General features: G+C 55.9%; 2 protein-coding genes across 3 annotated transcripts; one reads left to right on the top strand and one right to left on the bottom strand.

The window, feature by feature from the left end:
* The first annotated feature begins 162 nt into the window (after positions 1–162).
* On the top strand, positions 163–8,221 carry BORCS8 (BLOC-1 related complex subunit 8). 2 transcript variants are annotated; one of them, XM_075736261.1, is made up of 5 exons: positions 163–233; positions 1,726–1,838; positions 6,155–6,219; positions 6,647–6,754; positions 7,666–8,221. In XM_075736261.1, the coding sequence occupies exons 1-5, from the start codon at positions 197–199 to the stop codon at positions 7,706–7,708; spliced, it is 366 nt and encodes a 121-aa protein (XP_075592376.1). In that variant the 5' UTR covers positions 163–196; the 3' UTR covers positions 7,709–8,221. The 2 variants fall into 2 exon arrangements, with proteins under 2 accessions (XP_075592376.1, XP_075592377.1); XM_075736262.1 differs by lacking the exon at positions 163–233 and adding an exon at positions 1,211–1,318.
* Positions 6,960–15,272, bottom strand: TMEM221 (transmembrane protein 221). The gene is made up of 3 exons (XM_075736260.1): positions 14,739–15,272; positions 11,230–11,315; positions 6,960–10,964 (listed from the first exon to the last, which is right to left on the bottom strand). The coding sequence occupies exons 1-3, from the start codon at positions 15,044–15,046 to the stop codon at positions 10,447–10,449; spliced, it is 912 nt and encodes a 303-aa protein (XP_075592375.1). The 5' UTR covers positions 15,047–15,272; the 3' UTR covers positions 6,960–10,446.
* Between the last annotated feature and the right edge of the window lie 273 nt (positions 15,273–15,545).

The following is a 15,545-nucleotide window of genomic DNA, read 5'->3' as shown; positions in this document are numbered from 1 at the left end:
GTGGGCCCGGCCCGGGGCGGGGGGGGGCGGGCGGAACCTGGCCGGGGGGAGGGGGCCGGGTGGAACGTCTCGCGCTGGGGCGATGTTTCCAGCCGGGGCCGTTTGCAGCGGGGGGGGGGCGCGCCGCGCCGCGGCGGTTTCCGGCCGGGGCTGTTTTGGCGGGCGCTGGCGGAAGCGGAAGTAGCGGCGGGGCGGGATGGAGGAGCCCGAGATGCAGCTGAAGGTGAAGAAAGGTGGGAGCGGGCCTGGGCTGGCGGGGGCGGCCGGGGGGTGGCGGCCCGGTGGGGTCCGGTAGCCGTGGGGCAGGTCGCGACAGTGTTCTACGGGTCTGAGTTGGTCGCGACAGGGCCCTGCGGGTCGTGACAGGGAACGGGAACGACCGGGCTCTGCAGCGACAGCAGAAGTTACGATAGGGCCCTGAGAGTCGCGAGGGAGAAGGGTACGACGGGGCAGAGCAAATTGCGACAGGGTGGATGGTGACAGGGCCGTGCAGCCCCGGCAGAGCCCCAAAAAGGCACCGCGGGATTAGTCACGATGGGGAACTGAGGTCGTGACAGGGCAGGGGACGACGTGCCCCGGCAGGACCCCGCGGTTCGGGACAGGCTGAGCTGGCGGGCCCGGGCCCTGCTGTGGAGGGCTGCCCTGGGTCCCCCTCTCCCGACTCATCCCCTCTGTACCTGCTCCCTGCGAGGGTCTGCGGCATAACTCGTGTCGGGACAGACCGACAGACGCTGTGTGTGTCCCGCGGGGGTATAACGACTCCTGACAAGTTCTGCATTTATTCCCATTTGCATTCCTTCTGCCGGCGTTACAGAGCTGCGGTATCCGAGCAGTTGTCAGTGAAACAAAAGCTCTGAAAGGAGGAGGAGGAATCATTTCCCTGAAAATGGAAAATTGTGCAGTAGGTGGAAGGGTTCTGCTTCAGCCTGGTGAAAACGCTCCCTGAGTCACCCCGCACACCCCCACTATGAACAATGAAACCATCTCTGATTTTTATGCCCCTGCAAGGAAAGAGGGATCAGAGCCGTGATGTAGCTGTGCAAACCACCAGCCAAAAAGGTGTCCTGTGGGGGGAGGGTGGCCCGTTGGGCCAGGATAAGAGGGGTAGAGGGAGAAGAAGCGGCTCAGCAGGCAGCTCAGAACGGCACCAAAGCTTCCTGAGTCCCGGTGTGTGGCCACCGTGTCTCCTCCATGGGTGTTTTTAGGATGTCACCCAGGGGAGGCGTCTGCAGGGGAGCAACAGAAGGACCCCGCAGCGAGGGGTGGCTGAGACGCAGGAGAGCTCGAGGCCCTGAGCAGAGATGAACCTGAACGGCCAGTAACGAGACAAGGAGCCTCCGGACTGGGAGCTGCCAGCGCTCCCAGCTGAATGGGGTGGCTGTGGGCACAGGAACGGGAGCCAGGCCACTGCTGGGCTCTGCTCAGCTCCTGCCCCCCCTCCGAACTGGTCAGAAAGGGCCCAGTGATGGGCATAACCTGAGCTCGGGAGGGGACTGCAGAGGCAGTGACATCCCAGGCTGGTCTGGCTGCGGATGGAGCCAAGCTCATCGCTGGCTGCAGATGCCGTTATGGGGAGAATTATAAAAATGTGGGGTTTTGCTCTGATCTCTGCTGGCCCGTTGTCATGTTGGGGACAGGACCAGCGCTCAGGGGGAGCCTTTCCACCCCTGCCTTCCACCCTGTTGCTCCCCGCTTTCCATAACTCTGTTGTTTTTCTTATTGCAGTTACAGACAAATTCACGGAGAGCATGTACGTCCTGGCCAACGAGCCCTCGGTGGCACTGTACCGGCTCCAGGAGCACGTGCGGAGATCCCTTCCGGAGCTTGCGCAGCACAAGGTGAGTCACGCTTTGCTTTGGACTCCAGAGCTGTGATACAGTCAGGCATGAGCTGTTTTCCTGACCTGGTGCATCGTCCCTATTTCACCTCCCAGAGGGGGGGAGTGGGAAAGAGGGAGGAAATCGGCCATTGGGGTGCAAGGTGCTGTGGGACCCCAGCTCAGTTTGAGCTGGAGGGGGTGAGAGGACGTTACAAATTTACCTGCAGACCTAAAGAAAAAAAACTTGAGATTCCAGCCGTGAACCCACGCTCGCATGGCTGGACCTGTGCGTGGAGACAAAGAAAAATGAGTAGTCTGTCTTGTACAGGGAGGAAGGAGATGTTAAATCTTATTACCCCTGCCTATGCTGTGAGATTTTTATTTCCTACATAAAATAAGGGGGAGGGTGAGAGGAGGGAAGAGGGAGCGTGAAGAAACAAGTGAGAAGAGCCTACATGAGGCAAAGCAGGATAATGAATCGCATCTCACAGCTGTGTTCCTACTTTCCTCCAGAGCACGGAGCGGAGACACTTTAATGCCAGCCTTGTTGTCCTTCTCCCTCTTCTGCCAGTCATGATTCATTAGGAGTGATGTCTCATGAATAGATTACTGCTTCATGTCTATGCTAATGCACTGTCAGGCCCCATTTTTCACCTTTGCTTTACAGCCCTGGTTTCCAAATTAACCTGGATTGTGACACTTTATTATTCAATTATTTATTAACGTTTTATATACGTGTCTGTGTGCACTGGTAGGTATATAGAGATGTATATGTATGTATAGCACATGCTGATGCGATTGCATCACTGGCATGTGGCAGACAGGTTTGTAATGTTATTCCTGAGCTGTCACTTGCTTTCATTTAATCAAGATAGTCCCGGTTTCAGGGAATGTGTCCTGAACAAAAGGAAATTGAGCAAATTGTATGACAAGTCATGCAGAGGGAAGAGATCAGTTTCCATCACTGAACGGTGCGTAACAGGGATAAGGGCAAGGGGCAGCACAGAAGCGCTAATGGAAGCGACAGCCGAGTGAACGCGCTGGACACAGAGCATGTTGTTAGGCGGCGGGGTTTATGCTCTGCAAGATCTCTGTAAGCCTTTGATTCTCTCATTTTCCCTGCTCAGCATGCTCATCGCAGTTATCTGCAGTGTTCTGCAAGCTCTCTGATTTGGCTAAGTTCATTTCCTAGCTGCAGCCACCTCAGAGGATTCTCTTTTGTAGCCAAAATCGCTGCTGTTTGCCACTTTCCTCCCATGAGAAAGGAGGTCATGCTGTCCTGTGGATGCCAGCAGCAAATACAAGGACCCTGTGTGTCTCTGCATGACTGCAGCCATCACAAGCACCAGATACCTTTGGTCTTTGATGCCTCTATGTTCAGCCTTGCAGCTGGGGCAGTGGTGGCCTCTGTACGCAAGGAAGAGCTTGCCGTGCTCCCTGCAGTAACGGTGCACGTCAGGACACAGCTGAACCAACCGTGCCGTGCCCTCTGCCCCAGGGCACTGCCCTGGTGCCACCCCAGTGCCCGTTTGCCTCTCTAGTGTTAGAAGACATTTCCTGATGCTTGCTCAGAGGTGCTGCTGTTTACATCCATTTCTTTTTGCTCACTGCATGGGCGCTTCCAGCTTCTTAACTGCTTTTCTGGTTACTGGCTGCATGTTTAATGGTGCTCTGATGTGGCAAGAGCTGGGAGAAAATTGAAAGAAAATTATTTGTGGCAGCTGGAACAACAGCAGATCCTGAGCTGCTGCTAGTGACTTCTCCTCCAGCCTCATCAGCTCCCGAGTTAATTTTTTGCTAAGGCTGCAGCATCGTGTTTGGTAGCATGCTCTCCTTCCTGCTGGTAACCAGTCCCTGCTAGGAACTGGGAGGATTAAACATAACTCAGGCCAGCGTTCTGACTGTGCTGCCAGGCTGCTGGTGATGGGTTTGTGGCCAGGTTCTCTCTGTTGTCCTCGATCCCACTCTCCTTTTCTCCCAATTTCAGGCATTGCTGTTTGCAGCGAACAGCCTGGGCCTGTCAAGCCTTTGAGGCCAGGCAGCCAAACCCCAGGAGAGAGGGATGCGCTCGGGGCCCTGACAGGACCATCGTCACAGCGGAGCGTTCAATTAGATGGGGATGGATATTTTGGGTTGCTCTGCCAGAGCCCATCGGCTCTGTGGCTAGACACTGGAACAGGAGGGTGTCAGCAGGGCTGTGCACCGTGAAAACGCTGTCAGGTTTTATCTAAATCAGAGCAAAGGCATTAAAGTGAGGTGGGTTTAATTCTTTAGAACAGAAAAGAAGAAAAAGGAATGTTCTGTGTGGATCTGTTCTCAGGTAATTTAGTCGCAAGATGTAGGTAATGTACAAAGGAAACAGGATTTATTGGTGGTTTCCAGCTTTCCTTCAGCTGAGCAGCAACTCCATCTCTGGCTAGCTGAGTTCTCCTGAGATGCAGCCTTTGAAATTCCCGGGAGGCTTAAACCTAGGAAAAATTGGGAAGGACAGGGCTGGGAGAAAAGTTTCCGCGAAGAGAAGGTCACCTCCATGCCTTTACAACAAGCAACTTTCTGTAATTTGATAAAACAATAATCTTAATACCTTCCTCACCATCTCAAACTCTCCAAGCAGATTTGCCACCTCCCTGATAAGAGACAGCGTGATGCAAGGCCTTTGCTGCCTCCGTGCATCGTAGCTGCGCTGCTAAACCCTGCTCTGCGCAGAGCGGCCTGTCTGGATTTCCGCTGGTCTTTTGAGAACTTAGATCTCCTCGTTAATTTACTTCCGAGCAACAGTAATGTATCATTAGTGCTATTGTGTATTAACAGCTGGCTTTAGATCTTAAACTGTATCCAAGGGCATGTCCTGGGAATTTGAAGAAAGGACATCAAGAAAAGATTAAGAAGTGAGGAGCTCTAGGGAAAGGCTCTTGTTCCTAATTAAGGACATGAAAATCCCAGGAAGTCACGGGAATGCTGGGAACAGGCATCACTGGCTCTGCTACTGGGAAATGATAAAAATCTACTGGTGCTGAGAGACAGCAGGCCCACAGGCAAGCGGCTGTGACGCATACGACTGAGGCAGTGCGATGTCAGGGTCTAAACGGTTGTTAAAGATCATCTGACACCTCTTGGAGAGAGCAGGGTGAGGAGCTGCAGGAAAATTTCTGCATCTTTTGCAGCTGCCTCCGCACGTAAAGTGTGTCCCCAGCAACAGATACAGTCATCTAAAATGCGATTGGATTCTGGGACGAGCTTGATCTCTGTGGGGTTGAGAGTCCTGGGTTGAAGGACCCTCTCCTGCAGAGAACTGCCTCGAGCGTTGCATGTAGAGGCTTGTTTCTTTTGTGGTTTGAAGGCATGTGGTCAAGTGTCCTGATGTAGGACAGGCTTTGAACAGCAGAAGTGATTTTGGATGCAGTCCAAGCTCCTACCCGACCTCCTTCACTCACAGAAAGAGGTCTTGGATTTCCTCTGGCTTGTAACTAAACCCAGCAAAATAGAGGAGAATTAGCTCCCATGAGAACATATTTTAAAGAGTGCCTGAACTACTTAAGGACTTTTGAAATGGTTATCTATTGAGCTACACCTCCGAATTCAGCAGTGCTTTCATTGTGATTTATGTGTTTGTTTTTTCCCCTTCCTTGGAGCTACAGCGTACAATTGTGTCCCATGCCAGAACTGGCAGCACGAGTTTGTGTGAAGTTTACAGGGCTCCTTCCAAGCTCATGAAAGGAAGGACACGGTGCTGACTGCTGCTTGGGATCAGACACCAGAGTTTCAGAGCAGACCGGAGGACAGGGACACTTGCGGCTGTGAAAACATTTATGAATGGCAGGTCTAATGAAATGAGACATTTCAGTGCTGTGAAAAAAACTTTCACCTGGTTTGCCTGAAGGACTAAGGACTGGACTCTGCAGGAGCTGTGTTAGTTCAGATCCTGGCTGCCTGCTGGGTCAGACACACCGAAAGATCCGAGTGCTCTGAAACACCCAGCTGGTGCGTTGCATTCGGCGCAGTCGCTGGTTGCTAGCAGCCTGGCTGACCATGGCTCTCAGCTGGCTCGTGGGCTAAAACATCTGAAAACAAGGGGAATTTTGCCAGGGTATCCAAAGTGTTGGCCTGAACTAGTAGCCTTTCCAGAAATACGCACAATAAACGTTTCTTTTAAATGCTAGTGCGTGGCAGCCAGAGCGCCGTACGGGCTGTCAAGCGGGAGACAGAATCCAAACGCAATTTCTAGCGAAAAGCAGCCAGAGCCCTTGTTTGGGCAGGGCTGGCAGAGCGTATCGCTGTGAGCTGCGCTGCTGCGACTGTCCAGTGCACGCCTAACGATGCCGCCTTCTCTTTCAGTCCGATATGCAGAGCTGGGAGGAGCAAAGCCAAGGAGCCATCTACACAGTGGAGTACGCCTGCAGGTACAAGAGACTCCTCCAAGCAGGAGGGTTGTGTTTGCAGGCAGAGGGGTTGCGGTAGAAGCAAAGCAGAAGCTGCCTGCGCTTCCCTGACGCCTCCCTGGTGTAAGCCAGGGAAAGCACGTAGTCGGGGTGGGGGTGTGAGGGCGCGAGGCAGCGCTCTCTGAAACGTTACCGTGAATCTCGGGGGCTTCACTTTGAGCGTGCCAGCTCTTCCCCTGTTCTCTGCGCGGTGCAGACCTGCCAGTCTTCTGCAGTAAATCCTCCCACCAGCTAGCTAGCGTGTGGAGGTGCAATGCGCCATATAAAGCTGAGGCTTCTTCTCTACAGCCCTCTGTCAGGGGCTGTGCGCTCTAAAACCACGATGCCTTTGGAAATACTAACTAACCAGTCCTCCATCTCCCTCCACCCCCCTCTTTTTTTCTTTCAGTGCCATAAAGAACATGACTGACAGCAGTGTGTACTTCAAGAGCATCGACAGTCTGCTCAAACATGCCATAGCCATGAAGGATCAGCTAAACGCTGCTCAGGGCCGCAGGTAGCGAGGGCGTGTGACACTGCCTGATTATCTGAGTGACCGTTCTGACTGGCAGAGGCTTTGGTGATGTAATCCAGCCCAGTACAAATATGCCAAGCAGTTATCTCAATAATATGATTCTAGACTATTATTTGAAAGAGCACATGGCTTGCCTTCCAGTGATCTTCTGCCTTTTTATACTGGGGAGCAAATAATCTTGTTCACAAAAGGGTAACTGGAAAATAATTTATTTCCTTATTTAAAAAGAGCTGTTTGGTTGTGTAATACATTAAATCTTTGTTATGCCAAAGGCATTTGGAGTGAGATGACGCTACTGAGATGCAGCAGGTGAGAGGTTGTGTTTGGTGTTGTTCTGTTATGTACGTGGCTCTTTTTGGACAGAGTCCCATGGAGATAAGTGGTAGCAGAATGATGATGCATTTTTGTATGTTTGCAGTTGAACTACAGCTACTAAAATATCTTCCAGCAGATTGTCTGAGTCTAGTGTATTTGTCTCTCTGGAGAACGGTGTTGGTATTGGACTCTGACTGGGTAGGAGTGATGATATTCCCAGAAGCCCATCCCTGATGAAACCACCACAACCAACGGAGAGCCTCTGTCTCTGCGGAATGACTCTGCCTTAGACACGTCTGGTTCAGATTCTGTATTTTCCCAGTTGCCCACGTGGCAGGGTCACACTCTGTGCAGCCCGGAGCGTTTTTAGTGGTTTTTGCATTGGTGTGGCAGTGGAAGATCGGTGCCTCGACACCCATGGGGCTGGTGTCTGCTGCTCCATAGTCTGCACAGCACGCTGAAGGGCGTGCTTGTCTAAGCTGCTCTCCTGCTGCAAGCAGTGAGGTTTTATTTGAGGGAGCCCCTGGTTCTTCACACTCTTATGGCTGCTGGATGTGACTGTCTCTTTCTTTTTACAGCACTGTAGCCCCACAAGCCAAGAATCCTCCAGCCAGTTCCTGATTTCAGACAAGACTGGCCACCCTCTGCTGCCTTCTCCAGCCCAGCTCTGTGTTCTCCAACCACGGGGAGGAGTGAGGAACCACCTGCTCAATCTGTGAAGCTGCGCAGAAGCATCTGCCCGCCTCTCTATTCCCAGTAACAAGGTGCTGCACCCGAGCAGGCAAATCCTGCCACTGGGGTCAGGACTGCCTTTGGGGGGTGCTTTGGGGAGCACTTGTGTCCCTTTCCACAGCACTCTGCAAAAGGGAAATGGGGTGGTTCTGCATTCGTCCTTTCTTTTCGATGGCAGACTGCTATGAGGCATTTTTTCTCTCTACCTCTTGGCCACAGAAATATCTCAGAAAAACTGGGTCTTGCTTTCAGTATTTTGTAGATGGCTGTGTAAAGATGTAATGTAGGCACACTTCAGCTTTGTTCAGGAGGCATTCTGCAAGGAGAGTTTTTCATGTGTGTGCCAGGGAGTTGCTGAATTTGGTTTTAGTGAGAACAATAATAAAAAGGAAAAACAAGAAAGTCCTGTCTAAAACCTTCCCCTGTTACTCATTCAGGCTGGGGGGTCTTGGAGCCTGCTGGCTCTGCGTGTTTCAAAGGGCATGGGGCAAAACAAAGGCATGCAGAGTTTAGCCTTTCAAGTGAAAAAAGAAACTGTCCTGTTCTTAAAAAAAAAAAAAACCAACACCAAACCACTCATAAAAAAAAAAAAGACTTCATCCCCTGTCAAGCAGTGGGAAGCAGAGCTGTACACGCAGTTTTGGAGGTCACTTTGAAAGGATGTAGCTTCAATATTAATCTCTCCTGGAACCAACAGTTCTGTTCTGAAGAATTTACCAAGAATGCTGCGATCAAAGCAGAGCTAGACTCAGTTTTGCCACCCAGAGGGACCTGGACAGGCCGGAGAGGTGGGTCTGTGCGAACCGCATGAAGTTCAATAAGGCCAAGTGCAAGGTCCTGCACGTGGCTCCGGGCAATCCCAGCACAACTACGGGCTGGGCGGGGAATGAATTGAGAGCAGCCCTGAGGAGAAGGACTTGGGGGTGTTGGTGGACGAGAAGCTCGACGTGACCTGGCAATGTGCTCTTGCAGCCCAGAAAGCCAACCGTGTCCTGGGCTGCATCCCCAGCAGCGTGACCAGCAGGTCGAGGGGGGGATTCTGCCCCTCTGCTCTGCTGAGACCCCCCTGCAGTGCTGCATCCAGCTCGGGGGTCCCCAGGCCAAGAAGGACACGGAGCTGTTGGAGTGAGTCCAGAGGAGGCCACGGAGATGATCCGAGGGCTGGAGCACCTCTGCTATGGAGACAGGCTGAGAGAATTGGGGTTGTTCAGCCTGGAGAAGAGAAGGCTGCGGGGAGACCTTAGAGCCCCTTCCAGTCCCTGCAGGGGCTCCAGGAAAGCTGGAGAGGGGCTGGTGACAAGGGCAGGGAGTGACAGGCCAAGGGGAATGGCCTGAAGCTGCAGGAGGGGAGATGGAGATGAGATGTGGGGCAGACATTCTTCCCTGTGAGGGTGCTGAGGCCCTGGCACAGGGTGCCCAGAGAAGCTGTGGCTGCCCCTGGCTCCGTGGCAGTGGTCAAGGCCAGGTTGGATGGGGCTTTGGGCAACCTGGGCTAGTGGAGGGTGTCCCTGCCCGTGGCAGGGGTGCGACTGGATGGGCTGTGAGGTCCCTTCCCACCCAAACCAGTCTGGGATTCCGTGATAATTGTACTGTGCTCGGCATAGCAGGTGTCTCAGGATAATAGCATGTGAGGTGAGAGGGAATCTGTTTGAATCGGTGTCTTCCCTTCACTCTCTGAAATGCTTTACTGGTTGCTGAATGATAAGGAATTGGGGAAGAACCAGCGTGCTGCTGCTCTGGGCCTGGGCAGGGCTGGCAGAGCATGGGGCTGCGAGTAACCAGCAAGGTGTGCGTCAGTGCAGGGACAGAGCGAGCTAAACCCGCTTGTGTTTCACGGAAACAGCCGCTGCCTTTAGCGCTTGCGCAGAGGACTAGCCGTGCCAATGCAGACCCCTTCCCGGAGCTCAGCCTCGATGATCAGCACTGTTCTCCTGGTGGCACCCAGGAATTCCCCAGAGAGGTTCCTGCACCGCTGGGGTCCCAGCCGCACTGGGGCTGCCCCAGCACAACCCCCCTCCCTGCTCGGGCCCTGCTTAGCAAGCTGTGTTCTGTGGATGTGCTGGTGACCAAGCAGCAGGCACTCTGCCACCCCAAACCCACCCTCTGCAGCTTGCAGGCTCCTCTGGTTCCATCTCACTTGTTCCTCCGTCACCTCCCTCAGTTTCTTACACCTGCCTGGCTGCGCGCTGAGGGGGAAGTCCTGCTGGGTCGGTTGTATGAACTCTCTCGGTGTTAATGCCAGCTCCTGGGGATGGAGGAGGAAGGCGGCAGGGGAAGGGCAGGGAGGTACAGAAATCAGCTGGGATCTGCTGGAGAAGGAGGGACGAGGTCCACTCGCTTCTTCTCACCCACATGTTCGTTGGGACAGCGGTGGGGGTCCTGCGTGGGTCGCTGCAGGAGAGGCTGGGAGCTCGGGGCAGGCGGCCGAGGGCTTTTGGCTTTGAGGGGAGGTGGCGTCTTCTCAGTAAAGCAAAGAGGACCCCCAGGCGGGAGGGTGGAAAAAGCAGCCACCCCCCTGCTTGGGTGAGATATGATCTATATTAAGCTCTAAATAGAGATGCAAATCTTGGCCCTGGTGCCTGCAGCTCCCTTGGGACAAGACGGGGCAAAAAAAGTCCCACTTCCACTCACACCAGAGTCGAGTCCTTGCCCGAGGCTCCAGGTTTGCGTGACAGCACGTTCCTCATCTCCTGCGTGACGCCGTTCCAGGGCTTGCCCTGTGCCTGCAGCAGGCCTGACTCTGCCGACAGCGTCCTGTGCGTTCGGGGCAGGTTGTAGCTCTCCTTCTCAGAGCGAAGCCCGGGGCTGCCCGAGGACGTGAGGTTGCTGCTGGCTGGAGAGCCCAGCTGGGATTTACGCTCCAGGAAAGGAGGGAAGGAAAATTCCCGGTGGATCTCGGGTCGGGGCCGGGGCGCAGCTGAGTTCTTGTTGTTCAGATCGCTGGTGGAGGATTCGCCGTGCTGGGCAGAGTCGTTCTCGTACAGGGTGTGAGAGACCTCGGAGCGGCTGCGGTGTGAAACCTGGGAAGCCCGTACCAGGGCGTGCGTCACCGTGATCAGCAGGACGATGATGCCAGAGGAGAGAATACAAGCGCTGGCAATGCCAGCCTCCAGTTCAAACAGCAGCAGCATGTAGATGGCGAGAGCTGGAAGGAAAGGAGAGTGCAGAACATCTTGAGGAACCAGGACTAAAGCGATACATTTGATCTGCAAAGTTCAGGCCAGAGGAGCCCCCATGAGGGCTGGTCACTGAGAACAGAAAGTTCATACTACGGGAATGAGCTGGCAAAGCCATTTGCAAAACAAACCCGATGCTGAAGTAGAAACTCGGCAGCTCACACGCACTAGTGCAGTGTGGGCTGAAAATGCACGGTCCCTGCTGGGCTGCGCTGCTGGGAAATGAGCACTTGCCTGTTAGGTAGACTGAGACCCCGCAGCAGAACAAGCCGATGGCAGCGTGGCGAACCGTCCGGCTGTCCAGAAGGAACCAGTCTGCCCTGCAAAACAGGTGAAAAAACCAGGGTTCTGTGTAGTCTCCTGACCCTGGTCTCAGCACTGGAAAAACGCTGATCCTCTGGCCCCTGCTGAGAAACTGAAAGGCTGGTTTTGCATAGCGAAGAGGTTCAGAGGCGGGTCACAAGCCCAAGGACCTCTGCTGAACTGGCGTTTCCCCCAGGCTGCCGGGTGTCACAGCTCTGGGCTGCATTCTTCCCACTCTGCAACAGAAGATTTTTGAGATCACTTGAAATTTCCAACTTTTCCTGCCTGGCTCCTGTGCTCTGAAGCCAGCTGGGGGCAGGGGCTCAGGAGAGACAAACGGCTGGAGGCTTTTCGCAGGTTTGCTGCTCCTGTTCAGCAAACCCTGAAGAGCAAACCAGGAACAAAACTGAGTACTGGCGCATTGAATTAAGCAAGGCCAGGTTCTCTCTCCACCCGAGGGATTGGATTTCTGTGCTCAGCTCAGATTGCAAGCCTTTTGTCTGGAGGGGGCTTGGTACTTGAATTGTGCTTAAAACACGTGAAAAGACCAGCTCCTTTCCAGCAGGGCCTTTGTTTCCCACCCAGCACCAACCCCTGCGCCTGCTGCCTGCGCTTTCCCTGGGCACGCTCGCTGCCCCAGCACCAAGAGCTCTGCTTGGGCGTCTTCGGAGCCAGATTGGCCTGGCAAACGTCAGTCCTCACTGGGCTTTGGAGGCTGCTGTCACCAGAGGATGCCTCTGCTAATTGGGAGAGCGGGATGTGGTCGTTAGGGGATGCAGTGTAAAGTGGCAGTCAGGTGCCAGGCGACCCGGGGGGTTGGAAATGCGAGCACTCCGAGAGATGCTGGCAGGAGTGTGATGCTGGGAAGCTGCAAACAGTCCCTTGAAACAACTGGGGGTGCTGGTGATGCCAGCCACCTTCCAAAGTCCCCAGGAGCTGACTGGAATCATGCTCTGGCTTCAAAGGACCAGCTGAAGGGGCAGCAGCACAACCGTCCTCCTGGCAGGACCAGCTCTCGTGTTGCTCTTCCGCAATGCCAGCTCCTTCCACCCCGTGGGGTGAATTCAGCAGCCAAGGATGCTGTGCCCTGGCCCCATCTCCCGCCCGCCAGCATGGCCTGGCCCCCACCCCTCCTCCCGGGCTTGTTGTAGCCCCTTGGCCCTTGCCGCCCATGTGGGGAGCCGTTAATAGACCCTGGACTCGCTCCCGCTGCCGGCGGGGAAGAGCAGCCGCTTTGTTTTATTAATTACCTGAGTCGGGGGATTAGGAGGGAGAAGGACTTTGTTTGGAGCTGGCTCAGACTATTGAGCGCAGCGCTGAGAAGCAGAGCGGTAATTCAGTGTGACAGGCCCAACGTGGGAAAGATCCCTGGGACGTGAGCGGGTCCCCTAATGAAACCGGCGCCCGGTGGGGCCAGGCCAGCTCGGCCACGAGGAGACAGTGGCTAATGGCATCGCACGTCGCGGGGGAGAGGGGCTGCGTCCTGCCAGCACCTCCTGCCTGGGGGCAGCCTGCAGGCCAGCATCCCCGTGTCCCAAGAACCTGCCCTTTTCCTCCAAACACGAGCGTAACCCTCTGGTTGCAGCTGGGGAAACTGAGGCACGGCCAGACTAAGCGATCTCCTTAAGATCCCGGGCAGAGGAACGCCGACCCAGGACTCCCAACCCTACCAGCGCCTCGTATCACCTGCAGCAAAGCCAAAAGCAGCCTCCCGCTTCGCTGGGGCTCTGGAGGAGAGCACAGAAATATTATTTAAAATCAAATTATTCAGGAACAGCTTCCCTTCTTGGTGAGACCTGCCAGCGGGGTCCGCAGCCGTGCAGCGATGGTTGCTCTGTCCTGTAAGTCCTTGAACAAGTCACTGCTGTCGGAGTACGGGCTGTCCTGCGGCCGGCACGTTCCGTCTCTCTACCTGTGACTTTGCATCTGGCTGCCTGATTAGTCCTGCTCCTGTTTCATGTCCAGGATTTTCTAAGTTGAACCTCCCAACTTCAAAGTTGAGCATTTTACAGCCCAAATCAATAGCAGCTTTCAGCTGATGGGGAATTTTCTGCTCTAACAGTTTTCCAGCAGAAACTCAAGCTCCCACAGAAAGCAAAGTTTGCTACAGGAATTTTGTGTTTTGCAGAAATATTTTGCTCTCCGTTAATGAGCACACTAAGCATCAGCTTCGCTTGGAAGATGCTGAGAGGAGACGCTGCCGCTTGCTGGAGAGCCTCCAGCCATCGTGCTCCATGCAGAGCATGAGGCATTGATGGGTTTGTCTAATTAGGGACAAAAGTAACTCTTGAAACATTATCATTTCCTTTAAATGAGTTTTGACTTGCTTAAGTCAGAGTGGTCCCAAAACGGTCCCATGGGGACCATTGCATGAGCTACACCGAAGGACTCCACGTACAGACCAGTTTCCACCAACGTGCTTTTAAATCTGATCATTCGCAAGTTGGGTTTTTTTAATTTTAACCCAGGAGTGGAGCTGGTGCTGGGCTGGACCGGCACGGGCAGAGGAGCCACCAAGCCAGCTCAGGTCTCCGTGGAGGTAGGAGAGGGGAATTGCTTTGGAAACGATTTTGCAAGTGTAAATGTGCTGGTAATGATTAAGTCAACACATGTCTACGGTTAATGATCCCAGGCCTGCCATCATTTTGGTGCTGCACCACTGGCCTGTGCAATCACCCCGGCAGCGACCCGAAGAGCCCAGCTCCCTCCGCTGCAAAGGGACGAGGCTCGGGTGCTCGTGGGCATCGCAGCCAGGCCCAGCACCTCTCCCCTGCCTTGGCCCCGGAGCCGAACGGGGCTGGCAGGCTGGTGTGACCCCACGCGCCCCTACAAACCCAGAGAGAGAGACCCTGACACACCGACTGGGTTTGCCCAGGGATGTTGTCAGGGAAATTAGAGTGTATTAGGGCTGGTATAAACTTGCTCCTACTCAATAGAGCTGCTAAACACAGCTACACCCCAGATTAAGGGGCATGTTCACAGTGGGATGCATTGGCCAGAGATAACCATGTGTCCCGAGCAGGCACTGCAGAGGTCAGTTTTGTGATACTCAGCGAGCGTCAGCAGCAACGTTCGCTCCCCACAACTCCCCTTTAGCAGGGCCAGAGACTGGGGGGGCCCGGCAAAGGCTGGATCCTGGGGTGCAGGAGGGGTCGGCAGGGCCGTGCACGAGCCCACGCCGAGGGGAACGGGTCCTGGGGCAGCGGTGCTACCCTGCACCCCTCACCCTCCTTGCACCCCTCATTCCCCCCATCCTTTCTGCACCCCCCTCCCCTGCAGACCTCCTTCCCCTCCACCCCCCCCCCCCCGCTTCCCCCCAATCTCCCGGTGCCCAAGACCCCTCTGAGCCTCCCCCGCACCATCCCCGGGGCTCCCCTAACCCTCCTGCACCCCTAAGCTCCGGTGCCCCCCCCTTCACCCGGCACCCCCGCGGCTCTCACCGGTCAGGCCCGGGCTGTCCCCGGCACAGCTCGGTGCTGAAGTAGCCGTGGAGGAGGCAGAGCAGGAGGCAGCTCACGTTGAGCACCAGGCAGAGCGCGGCCAGCACGGCCGACACCGGCAGCAGTACGGCGGCCGCCGGCTCCGGCAGAGCCCCTCGACCGGCACCGGGACCAGCACCGGGAGCGGTGCCGGCCCGCCCCGACGGCAGCTGGAAGATGAGGCTGGAGGCGAGCAGGGCCATGGCGGCGGCCAGCGTGCCGAAGAGCAGCAGCACCGTCAGGGCCCGCTGCGGGTAGGCGGAGGGCATGGCGGGGCCGGTACCGGCACCGGGAACCGGGGGGGGAATACCGGGCCGGCAGAGCCGCTCCGCGTCCCCAAGTTGCGTGCCCTCCCCTCCCGGTGCTCCCGCTGCTGGATCTCGGAGCGGGAACCGGCACCGGGAGCGGGAACCGGCACCGGGCCGGGAGCGCCGCTCGGGGCGGCAGAGCTACGTCCGCCTCCCTCCCTACCCCGCTGCCCGGCCGGGGCGGGCCGGTCCTGCCTCCCGGTACGGCCCCTCGCCGCGGGGGCTGCAGCCGATGGCTCCCCCCGGCCGGGCACCCCCCCGCCCCGGGCAGCGCAGGGCGGCTCCGCCCAGCATCCTCCCCCCGACGGGGCCCCGGGAGCCTCTTCGGGGCCGGTGGGGGTTTGGGGGTGGATGGAGGGAGCAGGACCGGGGCGGGGGGGGGGGGGCTCCGAGGAGCCCGTCTGGGCTCGGGTGGATGGACGGAGGGTCGGGCGATGGAGGGACGGGCGGGTGCTGCATC

Source organism: Balearica regulorum, chromosome 26 (assembly GCF_011004875.1).
Source record: "Balearica regulorum gibbericeps isolate bBalReg1 chromosome 26, bBalReg1.pri, whole genome shotgun sequence".
Lineage (NCBI taxonomy): Eukaryota > Metazoa > Chordata > Aves > Gruiformes > Gruidae > Balearica > Balearica regulorum.
This window is presented reverse-complemented; position numbering and strand designations above follow the sequence as displayed.